Source organism: Chanos chanos, chromosome 5, assembly GCF_902362185.1.
Source record: "Chanos chanos chromosome 5, fChaCha1.1, whole genome shotgun sequence".
Taxonomy (NCBI): domain Eukaryota; kingdom Metazoa; phylum Chordata; class Actinopteri; order Gonorynchiformes; family Chanidae; genus Chanos; species Chanos chanos.
The window spans coordinates 33002188-33027705 of record NC_044499.1 but is presented as its reverse complement, the minus strand read 5'-3'; the positions used below and the strand labels follow the sequence as shown (position 1 = coordinate 33027705).

The window sequence follows — 25518 nt, the reverse complement described above, 5'->3', positions numbered from 1 at the left end:
AAATTTCTCTGAGGTCCCAAACCGTGTGGGCTGTCTTTGTTCCAGATTTTCACTAAATTCTCGGATATCGGGGTAAACTATCGGGAGTGTCCTTGTTAATGCTGCGAAAGAACGGCACCCTTAAAGGAACCATCAATTCTAATAGTCCTTTCCAGAGCGTGCTTCTGTTGTTCCATTCCCTCTCAACATGACCGACCCTTATTTGGACCAATCATATTACAGGTTTCTATAGGACAGTTGCTGATTGCGTCAACGCTACAGAGGCAGTTTTATAGGCTTCTTGCCACATGAAAACACGTCTACAGACTATTCCAGGGGGAAACGCGCTGCTTAATTTCACTGTGGTACGTCTACTTTGAAGACTAAATTACTAATTCTGTGCGTGAACCCCAATGCGATTCGATAAATTCGTCTGTCCAGCTTGTCCAGTGTGCCCACTAAAATTTGATTTTTTAAAGGATTTTGTCTCGCGCTCCGGCAAGGTGTTTTATCAAGCAAGCTCCGGTGCCTACGGAGACGACTGACATGTCGACGGAAAAACAAAGTATACCCGAGGAGAATCTGCAAGGTACGTGGCCACTGTTTTGGAGTCTGTGTTTACCTCTTGCTATAGATGTGGACGCAGAATTCCACGGACTCTTTGCTGTGTGAAGCATACAGTCCTTTTTCAAGCTATGAGACGGGTGGGGTTAAATTAATTTTCGGTTATTGTGTAGTCTGTCTTGTTTATCTGATTTTTTCGGTTTCAAACTAATCAGCCACATGCTGCCATTAGCAGTTAGCCCTTTGAATGCGGCATGAATTAGTTAATGTCCACGAGTTATCGTGAAGTCGTCATTGTCAGAATGATCGAGTCATTTTCCATTATTGACTTGTTTTATTGGCGTTAGAATAACACATCTGGTGAGAAGACAGGGAGGTAGAACGTGCGCAACCCACAGTGATGACGCAGTAGCCTAGTTCACTGTCAGCCTAAAATAAAATTAGGCCATCGCATAAAAATGTGGACACTTGAGTCATACATAATTAATAAACGCTACACATAATTCATACGTTCCATTGCTTTATTCTGCAAAGATGCTGACTTCGGAGATTAGTGTTTGTTGAATTCTGTGGTAGTCCGGTAAATACTGCTTATGACAGTAAAAAACAAAACATGACCGCATTCCCTCCTCAACGTGTGCCTATGATGTAAGAAGGGGTGGGTGTTACACAGGTCCTGTGTTTATTGGATGTTAGCCGAGGGAAAAAAATGACCTGTTACTGAGGACACAATAAGCTGGTCAAACGCTGTTTGAAGAAATAGCCCCCCCCCCCCCCTTTTTTTCAGAGGCTGTTATGAATTCTTTTCAGACCTGTTCCTTGTTGTTTTTATGTCTCGCATTCCCTTGCCAAGTTTAAGTAATTTATGCAAAAACTTAAATAGCCATGTCTTGAATTTGTCATTATAAATCACTAGCAGTTTTTTTTTTATTATTTTTAAACCTGTAAAACAGTGACTTGTGACCAAAATCACCTGGCACAAAAAGCACATGAGGTGGAGTAAGACAGGTATTAAGCATTTAAAGTGTCACATGCCTGCCTTTGAAAGCAGGTAGGATTCTCAATGATACCAGGAGTTCAGTCTTAATGATCCAGTTTTCCTAAAACCCATGATACATGACATTGACTGAAGATGTTGTTGTTGTTTGGCGTAGGCTCCTGGGTAGAGTTACACTTCAATAATGGGAATGGTGAAAGCTCCAGGAGCGTGGCAGAGGAGCAGGCGGCCAGCGGAGATATGATGGAGAAGATGTTGCTGGATGCCCAGCATGAGTCCGGCCGCAGTAGCTCCAGAGGAAGCCTGCCGTGTGACAGGTACATGACAGTTCACATATAATCTGTCGTTTATATTTCTGATGACATGTAAGCCTAATGGCAGATGGATTTTTTTTAGAGTCTTTTACCTCAGACAAACTGTCGCTCTCTTTAGAAACTTGTACAAAAGAACAGCTCTAATGCCTGTCTGATTGACTGACAACACCCAATATTTTTAATGGGACTTTACATGCATCACCGAAACTGTATAAATGTAATGGATGTTAGATTTAGCCGTGAGTCAGTCTGAAATGCAGGCCTGGTCTGGGTAGTGACCATATACTCCCTCATGAATCAGAACCTTTGTTCACTTTAATCACTGTTATAACATACACTTATTTGGTCTCTTCAAATATGTGTATGTTACAACAGAACTGACAGTGAAGAGACAATCCTTAGTAAATGTCAGTTTCATTGTGCTGTCTCATAACAACCCAGCTGTGTTACTTTGACAGTGAAGTGGGTTTCTTGAGTTGCAGATGATTTACTGGGGAGGATGGTGATTAGGTTCATGGTTTGTTTTTCTCTGAGGTCTTATCTTCAGAACCCATATGACTTACTGTGACATTTTCTTCAGTGTGATAGTAATTGTATTTTACATAGTTTAATAGTAATATCTAGTTATGTTGTCACTAGACTGCACTATCCATTTCACCCTAGAAGTAGACGACCGTGTAAGAGGACATTAAACTCCATAACACCTACCGTGACTCCATAACCCCAGATTTAGGTCATGAAAATCAGTTTCTATCTCTGGAAGTCTTTCAAGTGCTGAGTTTCAGGATGCTAATATCAGCAGCCTTATAATTACAAACAGATGGAGTATATGAGACCAAGATTAGAACTAGCCTCAGAAGCTAAAATACTGAATTATTTCCAGTTAAGAATGCCAGTTGTTAAATTCTTAAAACCCTGCAGATTATCTCAAATCCCATCTAAAAGAGAGCTAGCCTATCTCATGGTGAAAAAAAGCTTGATAGATTGTTGAAATCTTTTCTTAGGTGATATACTGTGTTAGCATGTTTAGCATGTATACTGTAAAAGTGTGGTCAGTAGGTTTGGACAGTATTATTCCAGACATAGCATATATTACATTTATGCGATTTTTTCCCTTTTTTTTTTTACTGAAACAGTCCTCCAAGATCCCAGACTCCTTTGCATCTACGTCGAGGCTCAGAGGTGCACAGCTCAGGAGAGAAGAACAGTTCACAGGTGAACAGAGGAACTTCTCTGGTCTCATACAATCCATACAATATTTCATTGAACTCTTTTTGATCTATCCAGGAGCTGCAGCGTTTCCTTTTCCTCTGCCTTAATATCACATTACACAGTAAATTAAACATGTCCTTCAGAAGTTCAGACTGTCAGGGCTGATCTATATTGATTCCTAGTGTACGTGACAGAGTAGGAATGCATAGGGGTGCCACCACTAAAGAGATGGAACAAAGTCCATAGGCAATGACCCTTACAACTACTGCATCACGTACACTAGGCTTCAAGGCAATGGAAGCATACAAATTTAAACATCTGAGGTACATGATTAATACCTAAAAATAACTTCTGTGCTCTAAATAGTTACATGTTAGTTATTATATATGTACCATGGAATAACTTGATGGTAAAGCAATGTAAAGGGAGGTTTATTTGATGCTTCATTTACATGGTTACGTGTTGGGCAACACCACGTCATGTTTTTACACTGGTCTGCTGACTATCATGGCAGTCTGATGAGGACTACCTGGAGAGAAGACGAGAAGTGGAGAACCTGATGAAGAAAAATGCAGACTGGATCTGGGACTGGTCGAGTAGACCTGAAAACATGCCACCCAAGTATGTGGCCTGTTACTCATTTCAGTGTCAAAAAGTCAGAAAACACATTCGTTGTTGTTTTCACATCATCACATGTGTCACTTTCGCATGGCTACCATGGATGATCATATTTAGGAGAGAGAAAGTTATGTTCATAAGAAAGAAAATAGTTGAGTTGCTAACAGGGTAATAACTGGACTTTTGTGAAGCTCGTTGCTCCCGTGGGTGACACAGTGTTTCTGTGCGTAAACACAGGGAACTGTTGCTGAAGCATCCAAAGCGCACTAGCACTCTAAGCATGAGGAACACTAGCGTGATGAAGAAAGGAGGAATCTTCTCGGCAGAATTCCTTAAAGTCTTCCTGCCCTCTCTGCTCGTCTCCCACGTTTTGGCAGTGGGTCTCGGGTAAGTTCAGAAAAAATACTAGACTACAGTCATCCAGGTCAGAAACGAGACAGTCCCCGGAGACTTTATAGTCTGAATGCTTTTCCTGTTTTGTTCTGTGCGTCCCTGTGTGCTGGTATATAGTAACAGATAAAAAGAGGTCATGATTAGCATACTATTTTTGACCATGGCGGCCTGCATTCCTGAACACGAATTCTCTCGCTCTCTCTCTCTACGTGCAGGAACACACATGCACATGCAGACACTTATAGATTAGTATATGTGTCTTTTTCTGCTCATGTTCCAGCTAATTTCTCCCCTCGTTAGAGAAGTGAATGTTTTTTTGGTTTTTTTTTCTTACGATGCATTGGAAAAAGAGACTGGCTTAGTAGACGCCTGAGTGACTAAGCACTGCTGTGTGCACTGTGACCCACTACTGAAGCATCTGCAGCCTCTTACTGCTGATCTGTTCATAATAATTTTTCATAGACAGCAACATGGTAATTAAGAACAATTTTCAGTTCATTCTTGTTGCCGTACAGTATTGGAGTGGTCACGGCAATTCACTTTGATAAACATAAACTACTGCTGTGACATACATTGTGGTATTCTTATAGAAATACAAAGAAGACAATGAAACATTTACACGATTAAAAAAACATGACCCTTAGCTCGTTTAAAATTGATGTTAACAGCATTTGTTTGTTTCTCTCTCCTTGTAAGGGTGTACATCGGAAGACGTCTGACTACCTCCACCGGAACCTTCTGAGGAGAATGTAAGGAACACGTCCATCCCCAAGCCATTAACACTGCTTGGCTCCAGTCCTGTCAATGCTTTAGTAGATGCAGATAGTCCAGGTCATGTGACCTACTCCCTCTTTTTGGCAGTGCACCGCGCTGCTTGTGTCCCCATGGTGAATCCTTCCTAGCATATTTTCCTGTAGTTCCCAGAGCCTGTGCCGCTTTTAAAATCCATGTCTGCATGAAATGGCGGTTCTTCTCATCTTTCAGTTACAACAGGGGTGGCCATTTTAGCCTGGCATTCACTGCTATAATGGATAGTATTATCTGTGCTCCAGTTGCATCTTTTGACGTTATTATACAACACACACAGAGTGATTGGAGTAAAGAGATGGAAATGCACGGACGCACACAAAAAGGGAGACTTCTCCTCATGTTAAAAAGGGAAGAACGTATGTTGAATGAGAAAAGATGACGTTAAACCAAGATCAGTTTGTCAGGTTATATGGAACTTTGGTTAAATTGGTCAGTTTGATCAAATTGGTTTTGCCTGGTCATGGAAGTTCACTTACTGATTAAGAGACCTTGCTGTTATGTGGGAAATTTGAAGGGATCACATCCTGCATGTTTTAAATCATTAATCCTGTACACTGCTGCTATACAATGAGCATTGTTCATATGTAGAGCCAGTTCATTTGCTGAACACTTGTGATTTTCAGATACTTTTTTTGTTGCTGTTGAGACACTCAGGTTGATGTAGTCATAGATTTCAAAGTCACAGGACTCATTAGAATATATTGTATGAATATTGTCTTGACTTTAAAATTGAGAGTAGGACATTTCACACACAAAGTCTTCACGCACAAATCATAAGGCATCACACTGTAGACAGCTGTTAGCAACACTGTGTGTTATTTATGAATAGCAGTCAGGGCTTTGGTTTTAAATACAAACAACTTGTTCAGCTTTTCTTCAGTTATTTGAGAAGACTTAAAAACAGATAACTGTACACTCAATTTGACCAGACAAACATTTTGTAAAAGTCAGTCAAATTGTGGGAAAGAATCAAAATTAATTTCTTCAGGTTTTGAGTTTGTTTGTTTGTTTGTTGTTTTTTGGCCTCACTTTGAATCAGCTCTGGAATGCCTTTAGGGCGAGAGGTGTTCATGTTTGGGACTGCAGTGGAGAGGTTGCCTTAGTCTGTACAAAGACTGAACTGGAGCTTGTGTGAAAAAGCTTCTTTTGTTGCTGCTGTAGAAATATTCTTTATATGTGATAATTGCACAGTGGTTTTTCTATTAACAATGGGAAAATGATATAAATAAATGTTCTGTCAAGTGGATTGCTTTTGTTAATGTTTTTGTGGTATCACACCTTTTGTTCAACATGCTTGTGTGTTTTCAGAGAAAATACAGTTTCACATTCTATGTGAGACTTGCACTCATAGATCTTAACACATGGCACATCTCTCAGAATAAGAGGACTGATCTAGGATCAGTTTTGCCTCAATTACAAGAATTATGTGGGTAAGGGGGATGAGATCCTGCACCAGCAGCCATAGTCTGAGATACTGCATGCAAAGAGGTCCTGCAACAAATATATTTCAGGAATGAAGCAGTGACCACGACACACACATATATCCATTCCATAATCCATGACTTATGTACATACACACATTCTGATATATATATACATACACACACATATACACATATATATATAAAGATATGGATAGATATCTATCCATCTTTCAAATAGCTAAATAAATACTCCTAACACTAGTTTTATTCTACGATCACTACAGTTGAATGACTGGCGAGAAGTGTGCAAAATCAGGTAAACACAATTAAAATTTATTTAACTTTGGTCAAAAATAATCAAACAAGTGTACACTTCCACAATGTTAGCATCATTATTATTTAACAAGGAACAAGGTCAGTAAGGGTACTTAATTTGACCTGTACGTTCCCGGACTTTACGAGCGTCACAACCAACTATACAACAGCTTTGTACTTTTCAACCGTTCAGCTACTTAACGTGATCTCAACCCTTGCAGCACTGGTATTGCATCTCAAAACCAGGCGGCTCAAACACACACGGGGTGTGGCCTTTTAGTGATGTCATTACTCACTTGAAAGTTATGCGCTTAAGTCCAACTTCAAATGTGACAGGTCTCCTTTATATCTTTGGAGGGATACATAGAAATTTGACTTCAAACGCTCTCTCTCAAGTCAAGACACAACCACCTATGCGATTTTTTTTTTCCTTTAGATTGTTCGGAGGAGAGAAAAAATCCAGTTTGTTTTTTTCTGGAGGGAGGCACTCATAATTTCATCACTGGACAGATTCTACGTGTATGCTTGAAAAATCGTTATCGTTGACCGATAAGACAATGTCTATTAGTGTGTGAATGGGGCCACGTATAGCAGCAAAATACAATGACGAGGCATGATGACGGAATAAGAATGCAAGGTAGGAGGAATCATTTAAGGTAGGCAACGAGAATCGTGTAATTGTTACGGTGACGAGGGTAAAGGTTACGGTCTCCCCCTCCTTAGTCAAACAAATATTTAAGGCTGCAGTATCCCTTTTTTTTTTTTTTAACACCATGCTCCTGGACTAAAAAAAATTTAGGACAGCGTCTCAGAGCATCGACAGCAATACTGACATCTAACGCAGCCGATTAGCTTGCTTACACAGCGCAACTGCAGCTTCAAGTAGTTTGTCACTGAGATTTAATGTGTAACCTGCGGCCGAAGTCGGCAAACAGGGCGTTCAGCAGGGGTGACTTCAATTTTACCACTGGTACTCCGTTCTACTAAACGCAAAATACATGCACCTTATCCGACAGAGAAACCCATACATGTCTGTTCAAAATGTAAGAACACGTCTCTGTGTAGTTTTGTTACTTTTATTAAGTGGTTGACACCAGACGGTGTGGTTATATAGATACAGTCAGTGAGTAAATGTTACTATGCATGAGAAATAACGGGTAGACTGGGGGGAAAAAAGAAAAATAAAAAAAAGAAAGAAAAAAAGGGAAAGAAAAAAATCCACTGACCAAAAAACAAAACAAAACAAAAAAAGTAGAACTGTAGTTAAGTGCTTAAAGATAAAACATCAAGGCCGGAGTAGAGGATGATTAGGGGAGGAATGTTGACAGGCATCAGGAAGCAGACGTAATGTTTCAGCAAGGCCTGGACGTACAGTACAGACTTACTTAACGACAGACGTCAAATACACGTCAGACACTCCGTCATTTTTAGTCGTCAAACGGTGAACAGATTCAGGCTCAGACTGGGAATAAATACAGTGACTTTTGACAGGTTTGGCCTCTGGTTTTTGTTGAGTGATGTCCATGGATACATTTTCTTCTGAGGAGGCAAGACTAGGTTGGGTGACAAGATGGCCTTCTCCAGATTCAGGGGTGGGTGGGGGGGGTTTGTGTGACAGGGGTAGGTCTTTGCCCCCTGCCCCCCCACACACACCCTTTTAACATGTAAAAGAGACCGGTTCTCTTCATTCCTTCAGCTACGCATGGAAAGAAAGAAAAACAAAAATAATAAAAACAAAAAAAACGAGTGCTTCGAGATTCTTCATTATGAGGATGACAAGGCCGTTGTGTCTTTTACAGATTGACGACTAGGCTTAACTATGCAAAGTACAAGATTGGAGTCCACGGAGCTGGGCCCGGGTGAACTGGGAGATTTCTTTCTTTCTCTCTTTTTTTGTTTTTTTAAACTTGTTTTTTTTTTTTTAGTTAATTTTGTCCTGGAATATATACAGGTTGTTGGTGGCGGCGACGGCTATGACGTTCTCCTTAGGGTGCCAGGCGGTGTGTAAGATCTTCTTGTTGAAGTCTAGACTGTCCACGCTAATCTCATCTTTCTTCCTCTTGCCGCCTGTGCAGACCTTACGAGGTTTGAGCATGGCACGCGGTTTGCTGTTCTCCCTGGACGCCTCCAATGTGATGTCTCTCCGAGTGTTCCTGTCAAACATCCTGAAGAAATTGTTGTAGGAGCCAGTCATGATGGCACTAGATAGAGGGAGGGAGGGAGAGAGAATATCAATAACAGTTCAACTGAGTGAATTTCAGTGCACATGGAGTATGAAGTGCGCAATTATTTGTATGCATGAATCACCACAAATATAAAAATTAGTCACTAAGTTAGAGAGAGTGAGAAATTTGCTATCTGAATTATTTATACAGTGTATGAAAGAGAAGGGTTTCTCGGTTGGACGGCTAATTTTAGTAAACGTCCTTTGAAAGGTCAGGACTAGAGAAAATATCAGGAGGAGTAGTTCTCTACTGAGAGGAGGATAAGTTCAGTTCTACTGATAAAAGTTGTTTTTTGCCCGTTTTTGTCAGATCAGAATCAGAACCTCTTTACATCATGTTCATAGATTTGTAAGTGAAACTACTTTTACCTTGTATATGCCACTGAAAAGCTTAATGTGTCATTGTATTTATGGTTATGAATGTTCACGACCTTACTAATTATGAATATTGCCCAGTCCTACCCCTGACCCAGCAGTAGGTGAGACCCCTGTTCCAGGAGACGTAATCTTACCTGTCAGACCCATTCCAGCAGCACTCAAACTTATCGAAGATGCAGTCGTTCTCATACAACGAGCACAGCTTGCTACGGAGGTATTCATGTACCTATGCAAAGAGTCACACCCACAATTAATGTTTACTCCCCAGAAGACAAGATTCAGGAGCTGCATTCCAAAAGGCAAGAAACTTCTTTTTTTTTTTCCCTATTAGGTGGTGTCAGCCAAAAACATTTGATTCAGTTAACCATCCATCGAAGAGAGATCGTGTGAGGTGAACAAAAAGGGCAAGAGTAAGTGAAACAGACTTTGCTATGTTCTTGCTCTGTCATCAACACCATGCTGACTACAAAACGCCGACAGAGTGTTTAGGCGGTATAGTTTGTTCAAAGCCGTCATGGTTCACAAAGACTATTAGCCAAGGCGCACACATGCCGGGTGTGATGGAGTGGAGCACTGCAGAACTTGTGGGGGGCGTGTGTTACCTGGTACGTCTCTACTGGTCGGTTCTCCATGTTGAGGTCCCAGACCTTTACTGAGAGATAATCCCGGGTCATCATGTAGCGGCCACTGTGGCTGAACTTGACGTCCGATATGGAGGAGATGATCTCGGAGAAGAACGACCGGCTGCTCGGGTCTTCAGGCTCCTCGAAAACTACACAATACAAAACAAGGATAAAATGAAAAAAAAAAAAAAATACAACCTCACAAAACATTACTATACAATACAAAAGATTACAAATTTAAAAATTCCAATGTTACGAAACATTACTACACACTACAAAATTACGCAGTATAAGGCATTACAGAATTAAAAAAGAAAAACATTACAACACAATGCAAAACTACACATCTGTAATTACACCAGCATGATGAGCTCTGATGTAAGTTTATCATTACATTATAACGTTATTGTAATAGACCGGCATCCTCTGGTCAAAACACTGCAATTGGTTTGACGAATCTGAAGTTGATTAACTGTGCTGCCCTATACAGTAATTACACATTGGCTCGTGATGAGAATCCAGCTCACTAAGTTACCTGATTAACATAATCCAGTGATTACATAACAGGAAATCTTGTTGACATTACACAGAGAGAAACTAAGGTATTAAAAAAAACCACCCATTTTAAACTGAATAAATGAGGAGTTGAAATGTTGAGTCTTCTGTATGGAATACAGTGACCTGGGGCGATGATCATTTTTGATCTACTTTACCAAACTTTGCCATCCCAATCTGCTTCTCAATCCACAGCATTAACATTGTACCAATGCGCTGAGTGTGAAACACATTTTGACAAAATCGCTAAACTTGTCCTATTCCTACCTTATCCTGTTCGCCTAGAACATTCTTTTTAAAAGAAAACATTTCAAAAGCATCATTTCACTATCTCCTCCCTGAAACATCCTATGCCCAACCCTCTGGTGTGGCCTGGGAATGGACCCTGTGTGGTGGGTGATGTTTTTTTTTTTTTTTTTCTTTCCCCGGACAGACTCACATTTGCTATGTCTATCGCAGAGTGCTGCTGCTCTCATGTCACAGAGGCGAATGGTGCCCTTGCTGCTGCTATACACAAACACATTGCACTGGTGAGGGTGGCACTCTGCTGCCGTGATCACCTCCGTCAGCTCCTCCATGTTGGCAGGCTTAATATCTACAATGTCTGAGTGAGGTAACGGTGAAGGAAAAAAAACAGCATGAAAGCGCAAACAACATGATGTGACGACAACACACACACACACACACGCACGTTTATGTACCTGAATATGAGTGGAAGATCAGTGTCTGACCGTCCTTTCTCAGTGCACCTTCAGTGACCGTGCATGCACCCTGAGTGAGGGAACAGTGTGTTTCGCCTGTATTTATGCTCTGAAGCTGTGGGCAAGCTTGTGACTGACTGACCTCCGCCGTCCTTACAGCACGTCACAGACACACTCTGCATTTTAACATCAGCTTCGTTTCCAGTTCCCTATGGACAGGGTACTGAGGAGTGTTTGGACTCATCTACCCAAGTATCAGCCCATCTTTAAAGAGGAGAAAACCGCTATTACAAATGTCCTTTAAGACTGAGCGAGTGGACTGAGCTGAACCCTGTACGTGTCAAAACCCTGTACGGGGTTTGTTAAAATGCGTTAGATCTGAGCATTGTCCATGATTTCTGGTAAACGCACAGATGGCTTGAGATATGACTAACTCGCTGCGTGAGCAACACACCAAATCACAAACATCTTGTTAATTCAAATGATAAATTCCAGCCCACACACAGAGTGGACTAGCAGTCACCAGAGTCATCTGTGATATGGAGCAAGAACAAAACAGCCTGGGGAGACAAGTCCAGATGCCCATACACACCAACCCTCCCCTCAACACACTGCAATGCAGAGTGCATTTCCAGGAAGAGCACCTGGTCTACATCAAGACGACATATTTGACCCTGAAGCAAATGCAATTCATAATTGAATCCCCCCCCCCCCAACATACACATGTTACTTGAGGTGATGAAAAGGATACTAAAACTTCTATCTGTGATTTCTAAGTGCCATAGGTTTATTCTTAGGTCATCTGCAGAAAGGTATGTTTCGTGATCGCTATTTATTGAAATGGAATTGATGTGATATGTGTGCGCATTTGCAAATATTCGCCGAGGGCTGGCTTCGACCATAAGGTCCATGGGCATCAGCACTGGCACCTGCCGAAAAAACAACACCACCACATGTCATCAACAACAACAACAACAGGAGATATTTTTTTTTTTTTAATTTTGTCTGTTTTACAGTCAATTTCTTGCAGCTGAGTCTTGCATTTGTCAATGCACTGTCCAAGTCTCCTGAGAACAAACTGACACTGCATAAGAAGTCTAATAAATAGAAATGTAGGTTACTTGAATAACAGCTTGTGCTCATTCGGCTCTTAACAGTGTAGGTGAATTGGATAAAAAGAAAAAAAAAAGAAAGAAATCGATACATGACCAGATTGCTACTTTTTTCCCAAAAATAACAAAATTCAGTGAGAAGTCATGAAGTTACTTTTTCTCTGATGGGATGGTTATCCAAGTCAACACACAACAAACAAACTGGCTATAAACAAAGTGCAGACATGGTGTTGAGTGACAAACCCGTAGTGATGTGATTCTAAATGGGTCTCGCAGTCGCCCGTCCTCATCTTTCAGATTGTAGCCTTCTGCTCTTTTGTCTCTTTCACTGATTTTCCACAGTTTGATGGTTTTGTCTGTGAGGAGGAAAAACAGGAGGTTAATTATCATGATCTAGAACTGTCTAGCTAATAAATAATGTTCTTGTAACTGCATGAAACTCGGATGTTATCGTGGCAGCAGCCACAGTATTCGACCATTATTTCATAAACATTGGTTGAGAGAGTGATCAAGTGAAGTATGTGTTTTATGCGCTACATTATAGTAACTGTTTTTTTTTTTTTCTCCCCCAAATCAAACATTCAAAAGCATCTTAATCATCATAATCTAGTCTGTTTTGCCTGGGAGCACAGTAAAGACCGAGCAGAGCCCTACCGTTTGTGGAGAGCAGAAAGTGAGCAGCGTTCTGTTGGGGTAGCCATCTGATTTTGTTGATCTTCTCCTCAATTTCTAAGCTTTTCAAATAATCAAACTCAGGTTCGTGGCTCTGGAAAGTGCTGTAGACATTGTATTCTCCTCTGGAAAGAGGGCGATTTTTACTCTGGTGGGGGAAATACAAGTGAAGAAAGACATTTTTATAAGATAAACCATTAGCTCCATAATCTACCACCTCAGAGACTAAAAAGCATCCAAACCAATTCACATGCTCTGAGTCAAGTCTGTGACAAACCTCTTGTTCACGCTGAAATATCACAACCCGACCCCCTTTGTCTCCTGTGGCTAGCAGGTCCCCAGAGTAGTTAAATTCAACTGTTGAGATAATATCCGCTACAAAACAAACAAAACAAACAAAAACAAACAAATAAACAAATCACACAAATAAAACATTGGCTCATGCTGCATTATTCATAAAGATGTCTAAATGAAATATATAAACACTGATACCACACAGCAGTGACAAATGACTTGGTTTGCAGAAATGTGTTAATTTCACAATTGTCCGTGTGTTGCTCCCCACAAAAAGGCCGCATAAGCTACCGTGAACCAAACAGCTTTTAACCACTGCTTACCATTCCTGAACTGAAATCACAACACTACCTCATCACGGTTTCCCAGAGAGCAATTCCGACAGGAATAATTACAGATCCACTACGACGCATGCTGCATACATCAGAACTTAAGTTACCTGGTGTCTCTCTTAAAACGGCAAACACACAGCTGTGTGTCATCTACCTCTCTTTAGAGAAAACCAAACCTTGAGCGTAAGAAGACGGATCAAAAAGGAGAGGAGGACGTGTGATTGGCTGAGAAACAGGAACAATTCGTACAGCACAGGCAGGTTTCACAAACTACCTGACATAATGCCAGTGTGAGCTCCAGCATCTCAGCTGTCTGAACTATATTTAGCCCATTTTCATACACACTGACAGTACACTGAGGTTACATGCATCAAAAATTAAACATGCTGAGAAAAATCAGCTTGGGAGACACTGCGGCATGATATAGTCCAGGCTGTTCTCCAGAAAGACCTGAAAATGCATTAGGCAGTGTTTCCACGGACCAGAGGCCGTTAAAAGCCTATTCGGTCTGTTAAGCAAAAATAAAAAGGGAAGAAAATGAATGTTTTTATTTTGTTTGTAAGTGTCAAAATCTGTGATGGTGTGTCTTCCCCCCGCCCCTCACATGATGGTATTGCTACGCCTCAGGACTGTCTCAGAGTCTGACATCAGCGCACCGATTCCACAACTCCTCGTTTCCCCAAGCGCTGAGGTATCGGCAGCAATCGAAACTATGACGACGTTGAGAGGCGATTTACGTGATAACGCCCCAGCAGGAGACAAAAAAAACCCCAAAACGACAAAAACTCTGGCTTGTCCTTTGAAACACTAATTAAATGGTTGCGTACTTTAAACACAGTCATTAGCCTTCCCAGAATCCCCTGCACCATCATCCCGACTCAATTTTCCTTCATTTCTTTATTATCAAACAAACCCCACTGCAGGTCTAAAGTTCAAACTGCAATAGTGGTGTTAATGTCCATATGGAGGGGAGGAAAAAAAAAATCACTGCATTTGTCAAAACAGGTGTTGGCCACTCTTAATGTTTTGGCTGCCAAAGTCAATGAGAGAGGTATTGGCTGTCGAGTGTCACGGTTCAGTCACACCTGAGAGCCAACAGATCATGAGGATTAGAGGTACAAGACAAACGTTCCAGTCATTAACTGACTAACGCAAAGTGCTATTTCAGCACATTCCTTCACAGGGAGAGGGAGGGAGAGAGAGCGCGCATGTATAAGAGAGCATAATACTCATAAGAGAACATAATAATATAAATGCTTTGAGCAGTGGTGTATCTAAAAGAAGCCAAACACAAATACACACACACACACACACACACAGATGCTTTGGTGGCAATCAAGCTGAGTGTGGAGCACACTGCTGGGTAGGAAGAGAATAATCCGTGCTGTGAGAAACAGCCAGAAAGTCCACACAGGCAACAACGCTGCTTACATCACATCGTCAACGCCGTTAAAGTACAAACAGGCAAACTGCTGCAACAGATTCATATACCATGCGAGAGAGACAGACAAACAGTGACGGGTGGAGAGAGAGAGAGAGAGAGAGAGAGAGAGAGAGAGAGAGAGAGAGAGAGAGAGAGAAAGAGAGAGAGAGAGAGAGAGCATGCTGTGGGATCTGTCAGGATGAAACAATACTGCACCCAGCCCCCGGAAAGCCAAAACGAGAAAACAGAAAGCCGTACGCTAGCCTGCTGAGGTGAATCGTCTCGGCGTTGGCCGTGATGTTAAAGAAAAAAAAGGAAAGAAAAAAAAAGGAAAAGTACCTTACCCATGCTGGAGTGCTGTAAGGCGCCATTATAGCAGCTTTGGAAGGCTGCAGCTGTCCCCAGCGTGGTGGGAGCAGCAGGGGAAAGATTTAAGAGCAGGAGAGAGAGAGGAGAAACAACGGGAGACGAGCTTTAGCTCTTCCGCAGAGCGGCAGCGTGGGGCGGGCGAGCTCCTCCCACCCCCTGTTGGACAGGTAGGCTGTGGGACAGCTGAGTTAGGGGTCCAGGAGCCCCTTCGCTGGGTTAAGCTCTCCTCTGGTTCTCCCCTATCCCCAGCAGCACACAGAGCTATAAATACCACCACTACTGGGAACATTTGGGGGGGGGGGGGGGGGGGGTGCGCACGGGGGGAGGCGGGGGCGCCTGTATCACAGCATCTGTTTGGGAGCTGCTTTTCTCTTCCAGATCTGTCTGCCTGCGTCCCCCCCCCCCGCCTCCCAAATGTATTCCAGGATCACTTTACTCATTTCCTGCTCTCTCTCACTTCCTCCTCACACTTTTTTTTTTTCCTTTTTGCAAAAAGTCCTTGAATTTCCAACAAAGCCACAATGTGACAAAAATGCTTTTATTTTAACCCCTGGGTGTCAATCAATGGATCTGACTGACAGTTTAATTAGGCGATTGATGCAGACTGAGTTCAGTCTACATAATATATTCAGTGAGGTTAAGGACACAAAGAGCTCTGCATTACAGTGAGCATAGTTATCACATGTGTGATAATAAATTTATTGTCAAATCAGTCCTAAGTGCCTGGCTCATCTCATTTAGTCTCTTTAAAAGCCTCTAATCCACTCTGTTATCAGAGCTGTCATCAACTTCAAACAACCTTTGAATATTCATACAGCCAGTGGCCACAGATCTAAGGGAATCACAACCGCTGTGCTCTCAATACAACACTACATTCAAATGTTTACTGAAAATTCCTTGCCGAATAAAGGACTATTGATTCCTGCAATAAGAATACGTAAGCCAAAAAAAAAAAAAAAAAAAAAAAAAGCCTCACTTATGTTCCTCAGAAGAAAACTGTGGAACAGGAAATCGGTGAGCTCAAAACACTCGAATATATTGCCAACAAAAACATCTTGGATGCAGAGTTATGTTTTTCTCTGCTTTTTTTTTTTTTTTAAATAAGTGTGGGCACAGGTCAGACAGACATGTTCCTTTCTACAGCAGTAATGTGTTAGGATTTGTGATATCATAACTACCAATCAACATCATCATCATCATCATCATCATCAGAACAACTTGTCTGAAGGAGTGTGTGTTCTCAGTGTTACGTCACCTGAACACTGGTTAAGAAACCTACTCATCAGTGAGCTACATTACTTTTGTTCATCATCCAAAGGCAAAAACAATGTACGTTCCACACAAGATTTCATTAGTTCGCTGTAATTAGGGGCAGCTTAAGATGTGTGGAGACAGAATCAGGACAGTGATTGAGAAGAAGTAAAAAGACTTTTTTTCAGCTGATGTGTTCTAATGGAAAACTGGAACTTGCATGGGACATTTTTCAATACACTACACTGGGAAAGCATCTGCATAAATATAATGCAACCCTTCAGCCACTCCTGTAAACAAATTGGGAAGAGTTTTTCCTTGTAACCAACCTCTTTATAGTCCACTGAGTAAAGTCAAGCAGTGAAGCCAACAAGACAAGAGAGATTTCATTCCTAAGTACTACTGGCACCAATCACAGCACACATCCCTTTAGTGCAGTGCAGACTACAGGTAAAGCTGCTTCCTATATACTACACAACAAATCTATTAAACCGTTCATAATACAACTCTCCCTCCATATCAGATAACAGGACGCCATGCAAACGTTTCTTTAACTTTACCTGCGTGAATGTGCCACATGTACAACGTCAAAGTGTTAAAACGTCAAAGACTTCAGTACAACGTAAAAGGCGGAGAGCTGGCTGATTCATGAGCACACATGCCCCTAATTCTTATGAATAAAACCTGCAGTGATCTTAAAAACTCTCAATGCAGTGATCTTAAAAACTCTCAATGGCTCGAGGATTAAACACAAGCTTAAATGACGTGAGACACGAAGAACAGTACAAGGCCTTTTTCCGAAAACAGTAAGAGAGCTGAAGTACTGCACAATACCGACAGCTCAAGACTGAAAAGAATAAAAAGAGGACTGGAAAGAAGCAACGCCTTATTTCAAACGTAGACGAAATAGTACTTAATAGTTTTGGTCATTAAATACATTACAAACCTTGACTTCCCCCGCTAACTTAATTTTAACTTCAATATGAGTAGGGAGTCGGGTATAATCAGACTACACTGCCAACAGATACTGAATTTAGACGTAACAGCAAACGATGTGATTTGTTTGTGCGTCTGCCTCAAAATCAGAACCACCGCCATAGATCATATCACATCTTTGCATCGTGTGGGAATGCGAATTCCTTTAATTTTCTCCGATCTTAGGGCGGAGTGTATGCACCTTAACCGAATCACAGAGCTAAAAGGAAGCTTGGCCTTCAACACAGTTCAGTGCTGAGATGCGACTAGCATAACCTGTTGGACGACCTTTGCCATAAATATGATCACAATTTGTTCCGACACGACGTGCGGTCTCGCAGTAACTGATGTTACAATGTAGCTTGTTAGCTACCGCAGTTTGTCTGGTGTCGTTAACAGGGACCACTGACACCTTGCTGGCTAAACACGCTTGAAACGCTACTGCCGGACTCAAACTGACGTGCTAATGCTAACTATTTAAATCAGCCATTAAGAGCTAACCTTGAATTTCTTCATTAAGACAAACACAGCGCCTAGCCACACCACCAATGTATGTGCCACATGCAAAGAACAGTACATATAGCTGTATATTTAAGTTGTTGTGAAGAATGTTTTAAGGGGAACGAGAGTAAGACATGCGCGGGTACCTTCCGCTACATCTTCATCTATTGCTCCTTTCACTTGAGAGAAACACCACTGGAAATCGTTCCCTCCTCCGACGCCTGAAATATCAAAATAAAAGAAAAATGTGGGTGTAGGAAGCAATAATATTTGCCACCAACAGTAACTGACCCAAGACGTATTATGCTTTAAAATAACTTTGTTAATGTATTGGTGAGGCTTGTTTCACGTACAAGCAAACAGTTAAGTCAGTGGGCTGGTAAACTTGCAGTGCTGGCTGTAGGCCGCACAGGATCGGGCCCCCGCCTACAAAGTAAGCAACCTTACCTGCCATTGCTTCCTTCTGCAGCAAACCTGGCTTCACTCTGGTTATTCCGAACTTTATCTGAGTAATCACTGTTGGGCTACGGAGCAGATAATTCAGAGGAAAAGTAATTTGACACGAAAATCTGAGCAACCAAAATTGCCCGTGATTTTATTTCTTTTCAAGATGGCGCACATTGCCAGTCGACATGACACAGTGACGTCATTTAATAGACGGCCCTCAAAAGGCTGCTTCCTGATGAACAGAGAGCGTCACTTCTGCACATACTGTGCGCAGACAAGACGTTCTCCTAACAATGCTAGATACATACATACATACATACTTTGAGCCTAAAGAACCGAATAGCAAAAGTATGTCGGAATATATAACTATTGATAAAGCTGGTTTACAAGGAAAACAAGAATTGTACTCAAAATCTGTGACTGTGCCTAGTGTTTATTAATCACTTTTTAAAGAATCATGTACAATATTTTTGACACTACTGCGACTCATTATTATTATTATTATTATTATTATTATTATTATTATTATTATATCTTCTTTCATCTCGACTTGTCCAGGTCGGTTGCTGATTTTTTTTTTTTTTTTTTTTTGCTTTTTACCGGAGTTCGTACTGGTCCTCTGGGAGTTCCAGTATCTGTTGAGCGATGTACCCATTTCCAAGCAGCATTGCTTCGACGTGGGCTGTTTCCTTGTGTGCACCATGCAGGCGTTCGAGGTATTTGTTCAGCTTGGAATGGACAATAACAACAACAACAAAATATTATTTTTTAATTTCATCAATCTGTGCTGTTGCCCTAAACCATGTTCGTAACATCATGTTTTTGTAGGCTAAACAGACATCACAGGACATTCAGCATGCCTTATAAGCTTGGTACTATAGGACCTACTTGATTTGAGTTTTTGTTTATTTTTGCTGAAATTATTTCATAACTCATTTTCCTGAAACTCCATCTCTTTACTACCTTACCTGTCAGCTGGTTTATTCCAGTGTACCGCTGCCCTGCGGGATACGGGGAGTCCTGTTTTATGTACAGGTTCATCTGCCGTGCTGTGGAACCTGGGCTTTCATGTTGTGTGAAAACACAGTAGCTTTAACCTGGTTCAGGTTGAATGGATTAGAATGAAATACAAAGCTTTAGGTCAAACAAAGCCATTCTTGAGAAAACAATTGAGTAAAATGGAGTATTTACAGGGCAAAGGTAACACTTGAGTTCTTTGGTATTATACTTTAAACAGACAATGAAGCTTACTCACCAGTTCCTCATGGCAATAGGTCACTGTTCATTGCTTTCTCATTAAGATGTGACATGTAAGAAAATCTATCAGTATGTTAAATGTAGCTAACACATGAAATCACCCAGTCCAACCAAAAAAAAAAAACCTGTCAATCTAGAAGTCATCATATGAACAAATGTCTTGCTTTCCCTACTCTTGAATATAGATGCAATCCAATAAGGACAAGACCAGTATAAACCATTGCACAACACCGAGACTCCAAGGCGAGTGCAGGGGATTTTTGCATAATGTGTGATTCAGTATCAGCAAAAAACAATCAGTCAAAGCTTCACAAAGAATCTGACATCACACACTTCACATGCAGCACTCTTAGCATTCATACCCAGCAAACACACACACACACACACACACACACACACACACACACACACACACACACACACCAACAAGAACAATAGCAGCAGCAGTACTACAATTAGAGAAGAAAATCGTATCAGTAACAATTTTGTGGGATTACCACTTGGAGGTGCTAATCCGATAATGTAATTATTTTGGGGGGCTCTAAGGGTGTAGACAAATAGACAGAGCAGGGCTATTCAATCACAAATTCATATAGGCCTAAAATCCTAAACCAGACATTGTTCATTGGCCACAATTTTTTGTGTTTTTATGTTGGAAATTTTTCTTTTACATGTTGACAAAAACATAGTTTCATATTGTAGCTTGCTCACAGCTAGATATTGACTATGTGGCTAGCAATATGTTTATAGTACTCTAAGGCAGGGTAATATATATGGTAATACATCCCCATACTGTTGTACTGTTAATATATCAGCACTCATGGAATAACTCTTGTCTGAACAGATCATTCGATTGGAAGTAACTGTGCTATTTGAATGTGACTGCAATCATCTGTAGTTTGCTCTTGGGCCAGATTTGGTCAGCAGGCCACCGACTGAATAGGTCTAGGAGGGAGTAAGATGATTAAGATGATGCAAGATGATTAAAAAAAGTTTTCTCACTGAAATAGCTTTATAAGTACCCCCAAAATTCAATATGTTCTGTAAGGCAATACCTGGCCTACATATTCATATCAACGATTTACTATATTTCAGATAAAATTTAAAATTAGGTCAACTTGACAAAAGCAAAAGAAGTTTGTGAAAACACATTGCATGCATAGTTTTTTTTTGTAGCGAAATGACAATCTGTCTCACTCAGACTTTATTGGCATGATAAGTGGGCTAAACAAACCAACAAACAAGCCAGCCAACAAACAGTTTTGGTACAAAAACAATTAATTAAAAAACAATAAATGTGGGGGGCTATACAGCTCAAGTGAATTTTTGTTCAAAAAAACAAACTTCACCACATTGCTTTTTTTACATGTGTTATAGTCTGCAATAAGAAGTACCTCAAATCACAACTGTAGCTGACTGTCAGTGGATATGCAACACAATTGTATTTTTTCTTAAACAAACTGCTAAAAAACACAATTATCATAAATCTACAAAATGATCAATATACCAGCTACATTGTACTCTGACTGTAATACTAACAACAGGAGACTAGAACAATATAACCCAGTATTTCCCTGTCTTGTTCCTTGGGATTTACAGTTTTCACAGTCTCTTTGCAGCATCTCTGTAGACAGACATATAATGAGGTTTAGGACAAATGGGTCTGCATGAAAACACAAACAAAATAAATAAACAAATAAACTGAAAGAGGGCACCCCTTTCCCTTAAAAATAAAATAAAATAAAATAAACATAATAAATGGACCTGGGGGGTATTCCAGAAAGCGGGTTTAGTGAAAACTCTGAGGTAGTTAACTCAAAGTAACCCCTACTAACCCCTACTAACAATTTCTTTAAGCATACAAATAATAATGTTACTTTCTCTGGAAACTAACAGGCCCAGCAGATGGCAGTACTCCACTAGAAATAGAACTCCTCCGACCAGTCCAAGCTGTTCAACCAAATCCAGCTGTCTGTCAAAGCAAATGGGTTAGTGTCCAACACGTCGGTCATGTCAGAAAGCTGATCTTACACTAACTCAATTACATTTTAAAACACGAGAAGTCAAAGACTCAATTGGCTTGTCTTTTGTTGTAAATTGACACAGTTGTTCCCTGGACCGCAGCCTGCCGTGACTAAGCCTGTCTCCCTGTGAGAGCTTGTTTGCTATGTATATTTGATGTTATTTTTCAATTTTCTTCTCAGACGTGATAGTAAAATAAATCCCCCGGTGGCTTATAACCTCATTCTGTGAATTCATATGTAGCATGCTCTAATTGAAAAACAGCCATCTAATGACTACCACCTCTACTGTGACCAGGAAATGGAAGCAATTGTTACCTATATGTCAGAGAAAAAGCACGTGTCTTATTACAGATATCTCCCACATCTTAGATTCATGGTATTCACACATTCCAATAACAGGTTTTTTTTTTTTTTTTTTTTTACAGTCTAAGATAGGGGGAATATCTATAATAAGACACCCACCCACACATACACACACACACACATATATATGTGTGTGTGTGTGTGTGTGTGTGTTTATAATGTATACATATACACACACATAAGTGTTTACCATATTATATACACAAAATTTGTTACCTTCGTTCTCAGTAAATAGGAACAAGCCATTACTAAAATTGCTGTATATTTACTGACTGCACTGGTAGCTGGACAGTGTAACAATGACAACACGGAAACATTATAATACTCTAAGTGTTTATCATCAGAATCAAAACATTCTTGAAGTATGTTTGCAAGGATCGAGATACTTATTTATTAATTTTTAAGTACTCAGCTCATTACAGAAACAGAGAATACAAATGTAATATGTCGTATAAGCCCTTAATTGTTGTGGGAGACTGAGAAGTGGAACACTCTGGTTTGTGAGGTTTATTGTTCTGTTCACTAATAAGAAAGCTAAAGCACATGTATGGTTGAATGTTTGTTTGTTTTTGTTTTTGTTTTTTTCTTTTTCAGGCCCCCCAGAGAACCTGGCTGGCATTTAAATCCAATAAGCAAATTGAAAATAAATTGAATATTCCGCAGAAAAAAATAGCATTCATTTAAGGAAGAGAAGGGAAAATGGTTTTGCCTCATCACAGTATAATTACGTTTTCATTGCTCTCTCCATAGCAACTAATACACAGTCATTATGCTTCTCCTCCGGAGCTTAATACAAGTTCATACAAAACTCCCATTAGGTCAGATGATTGAAAGGAAGTTATGATATAAATGTCATGAAAAAACAAACAAACAAACACCTCATTTAGTTAATTATTGATGATGATGTCTAGTAATTATATGTTGATTTGTTTATTTGACTGAAATGTGAGCCCAAATATTTTTGTCTTAGAAGAAGTTGCATGAACATTTAATTCCACTATATTTTAAAGGCCAGTGGTTGATACCTGGTGCAAAGGTTAATCTGGAATCTGGACTCCCACTGGATAGTGTATAACTTAAGATATGTTACATTCTGTATTTTATCAAAACTTGATCAGCCTTTTTTTGCGTGTGTAAATATCAGTGTGTTCCCACAGTATTGGAACTGTGAAACAACACAGTATGAATATATCTTCCTCTAAACTATTTATTGACAAGTTTCATATTAGTCTTCTCCACAGGCTGGGCTTTTTACATTTCTCTGTTGGCAAACTGTTTGTTCTTCATGCTCTCTTTCTCTCTCTCTCTCTCTCTCTCTCTCTCTCTCTCTCTCTCTCTCTGTCTTTCAGTGACTGACTTAATTTCATTGATATTCTTTCTCTTGAGTCCATGTTCATGAAAGATTAATCAGTAATTTCTCTGAACTATTTACAGCAAAATGAAACTTTGACACTGGGGTAATCAGGACCTGCTATTTAAACTCAGAAATCTACAAAAAAAAAAAAAATACACGCTGTTGAAAAACAGATGGTTAGTCGAATCTAGGCTGTGATCTCTGCGGGACATATTAAGGACAGTCTGAACTTGAACAACTTGAAAATGTATTTGTGCAGTCAACAAATGCAACAGTGTCTATTTCTGTGTGTTTGTGTGTGTGTGTGTGTGTGTGTGTGTGTGTGTGTGTGTGTGTGTGTGTGTGTGTGTGTGTGTGTGTGAATGAGTGTGCATTCATTGTGTGTCCATATTAAGTCATTTGGAGAAAGGGGAAAGGGCATTTTTGCTGAGAACAAAAGACAGGTTGATGCACATAATTAAAAAAAACTGTCAGGCCTCTTTACAACAGCCATTTACACACTATGCAGAAACCTGATTGGTGGGACTTGAGTGCTAGGTCAACAAGCTGCATCTGAACTATTATAATGGGGAGTTTGAATTAAACTGAAAGAGCTTGTGTGTGGTAGTGACCTAGAAAAACGAGTCAGTGAACAGGACTAACACATTCCATCACCGAGTGAAAAGGTTAGAGATACCAGTATTGGGGCTTCCAAGTTATTTAATTCATCTTGACTCTTGCACATGCTATGGATTCCGACGAAACTAGTAAAAACATAAAGGCCACTCTTGTAAATCCTCCTCTGACCTTTTCCTGGCTTGGGAAAGAAACCCAGTAAGTCCTTTTTCACTGGGCTTGTCTAGCGACGATCATTCTCACAGCTCTCAACATTAGGTCTGGTTGATATGCTAAAAAGAAAGGTCACTTCAATAACTGTTGACTTATAAAGTTTTTTTTTTGTGAGACTGAAGTGTGATGATGATATCCTCAGCTGTGATGCAGACACACATAAAATGAAACTGCTTTCCAGTGATAGGCCGCTCACACTCACTGCTGACAGAAAGCGAGAGTGTTTTTTTTTTTTTTTTTAAATTATTCAAAGAGAGTGGCAATGCTTTGCAGTCCACTTCTCAGCAAAAGCAAAAACCTCCTGAGTCAACATAACCAAGACAGAAAAGAACTGCTCAGTTTACAGAAGTAAAAAATCTGGTTTTGAATGTTAAACAATAGAAGACATAAATAATAGCAAGACTTCCCTGAACAATTAATTAGAGACTTGTTTGAATTTTAGCCCACACTTTTTAATTGAGTATGGATCTACAGATTAATTGTTCTGCCGCACTAGTCGGGCGTTTCATATTTGTGTGTGTGTGTGTGTGTGTGTTTGTGACTTTGTATTTGTATTGTGAGTGCATGTGAGTGCATGAGTGTGTGTGTGTGTGTGTGTGTGTGTGTGTGTGTGTGTGTGTGAATTTGCATTTGTATTGTGAGTGCATGTGAGTGCATGAGTGTGTAAGTGTGTGTGTGTGTGTGTGTGTGTACGTGTGCGTGTGAAAAACATGGATGCATCAGCAGGAAAGGTTCAGTTGACCTCTCCTCCGCCCCTCTCGGCGGCATAATTATCATCCTGCGTTGTCGGCAGCATAGCACAGAGAGTGTCTAGTGCATGCTGAGAATGAGCCTAGAGGAATACTACAACCTGAGTCCTCATCATGGTCTTCCGCTTGGCCCCAATGGGGCTGTGAACAGCTCTAATCAGAGGGGGCAAAGGCCTTGAATTTCAATCAACATCAAACACTGATGCCTGGAATCTCAAGAAATTAAAAAAAAAGGGAAAAAAGAGATAGAAAGAGAGAGAGACAGATAGAAAGATGTAAAAAAGAGAGATAGTGAAAGAGTAAGAGACAGACAAAAAGAGAAAAGAGAGCAAGAGGGAGAGAGAGAGAGAGAGAGAGAGAGAAGGAAAAAAACGGCCAACGGAACGTTATTCTTTGGGAAAAGGCCGCTGGATTCATGTTTGAGAAGTTGATGGTGGATGGGGTCTTGTAAGGCACTGGG

The 25518-nt window shown here is 40.4% G+C and overlaps 2 protein-coding genes across 2 annotated transcripts; one reads left to right on the top strand and one right to left on the bottom strand.

Annotated features, from left to right (window-relative positions):
• Nucleotides 1-261: 261 nt before the first annotated feature.
• Nucleotides 262-6133, top strand: bnip3 (BCL2 interacting protein 3). Its single transcript, XM_030774022.1, has 7 exons — nucleotides 262-344; nucleotides 459-568; nucleotides 1698-1857; nucleotides 2991-3069; nucleotides 3581-3687; nucleotides 3922-4071; nucleotides 4774-6133. Exons 2-7 carry the CDS (start codon nucleotides 526-528, stop codon nucleotides 4817-4819), a joined length of 585 nt encoding a protein of 194 aa, XP_030629882.1. The 5' UTR covers nucleotides 262-344; nucleotides 459-525; the 3' UTR covers nucleotides 4820-6133.
• A 1553-nt stretch (nucleotides 6134-7686) lies between these two features.
• Nucleotides 7687-18645, bottom strand: ppp2r2d (protein phosphatase 2, regulatory subunit B, delta). Its single transcript, XM_030774132.1, has 10 exons — nucleotides 18484-18645; nucleotides 18183-18257; nucleotides 13169-13266; nucleotides 12874-13039; nucleotides 12463-12575; nucleotides 11859-12036; nucleotides 10846-11010; nucleotides 9831-10000; nucleotides 9363-9454; nucleotides 7687-8827 (listed from the first exon to the last, which is right to left on the bottom strand). Exons 1-10 carry the CDS (start codon nucleotides 18488-18490, stop codon nucleotides 8548-8550), a joined length of 1344 nt encoding a protein of 447 aa, XP_030629992.1. The 5' UTR covers nucleotides 18491-18645; the 3' UTR covers nucleotides 7687-8547.
• Nucleotides 18646-25518: the final 6873 nt, after the last annotated feature.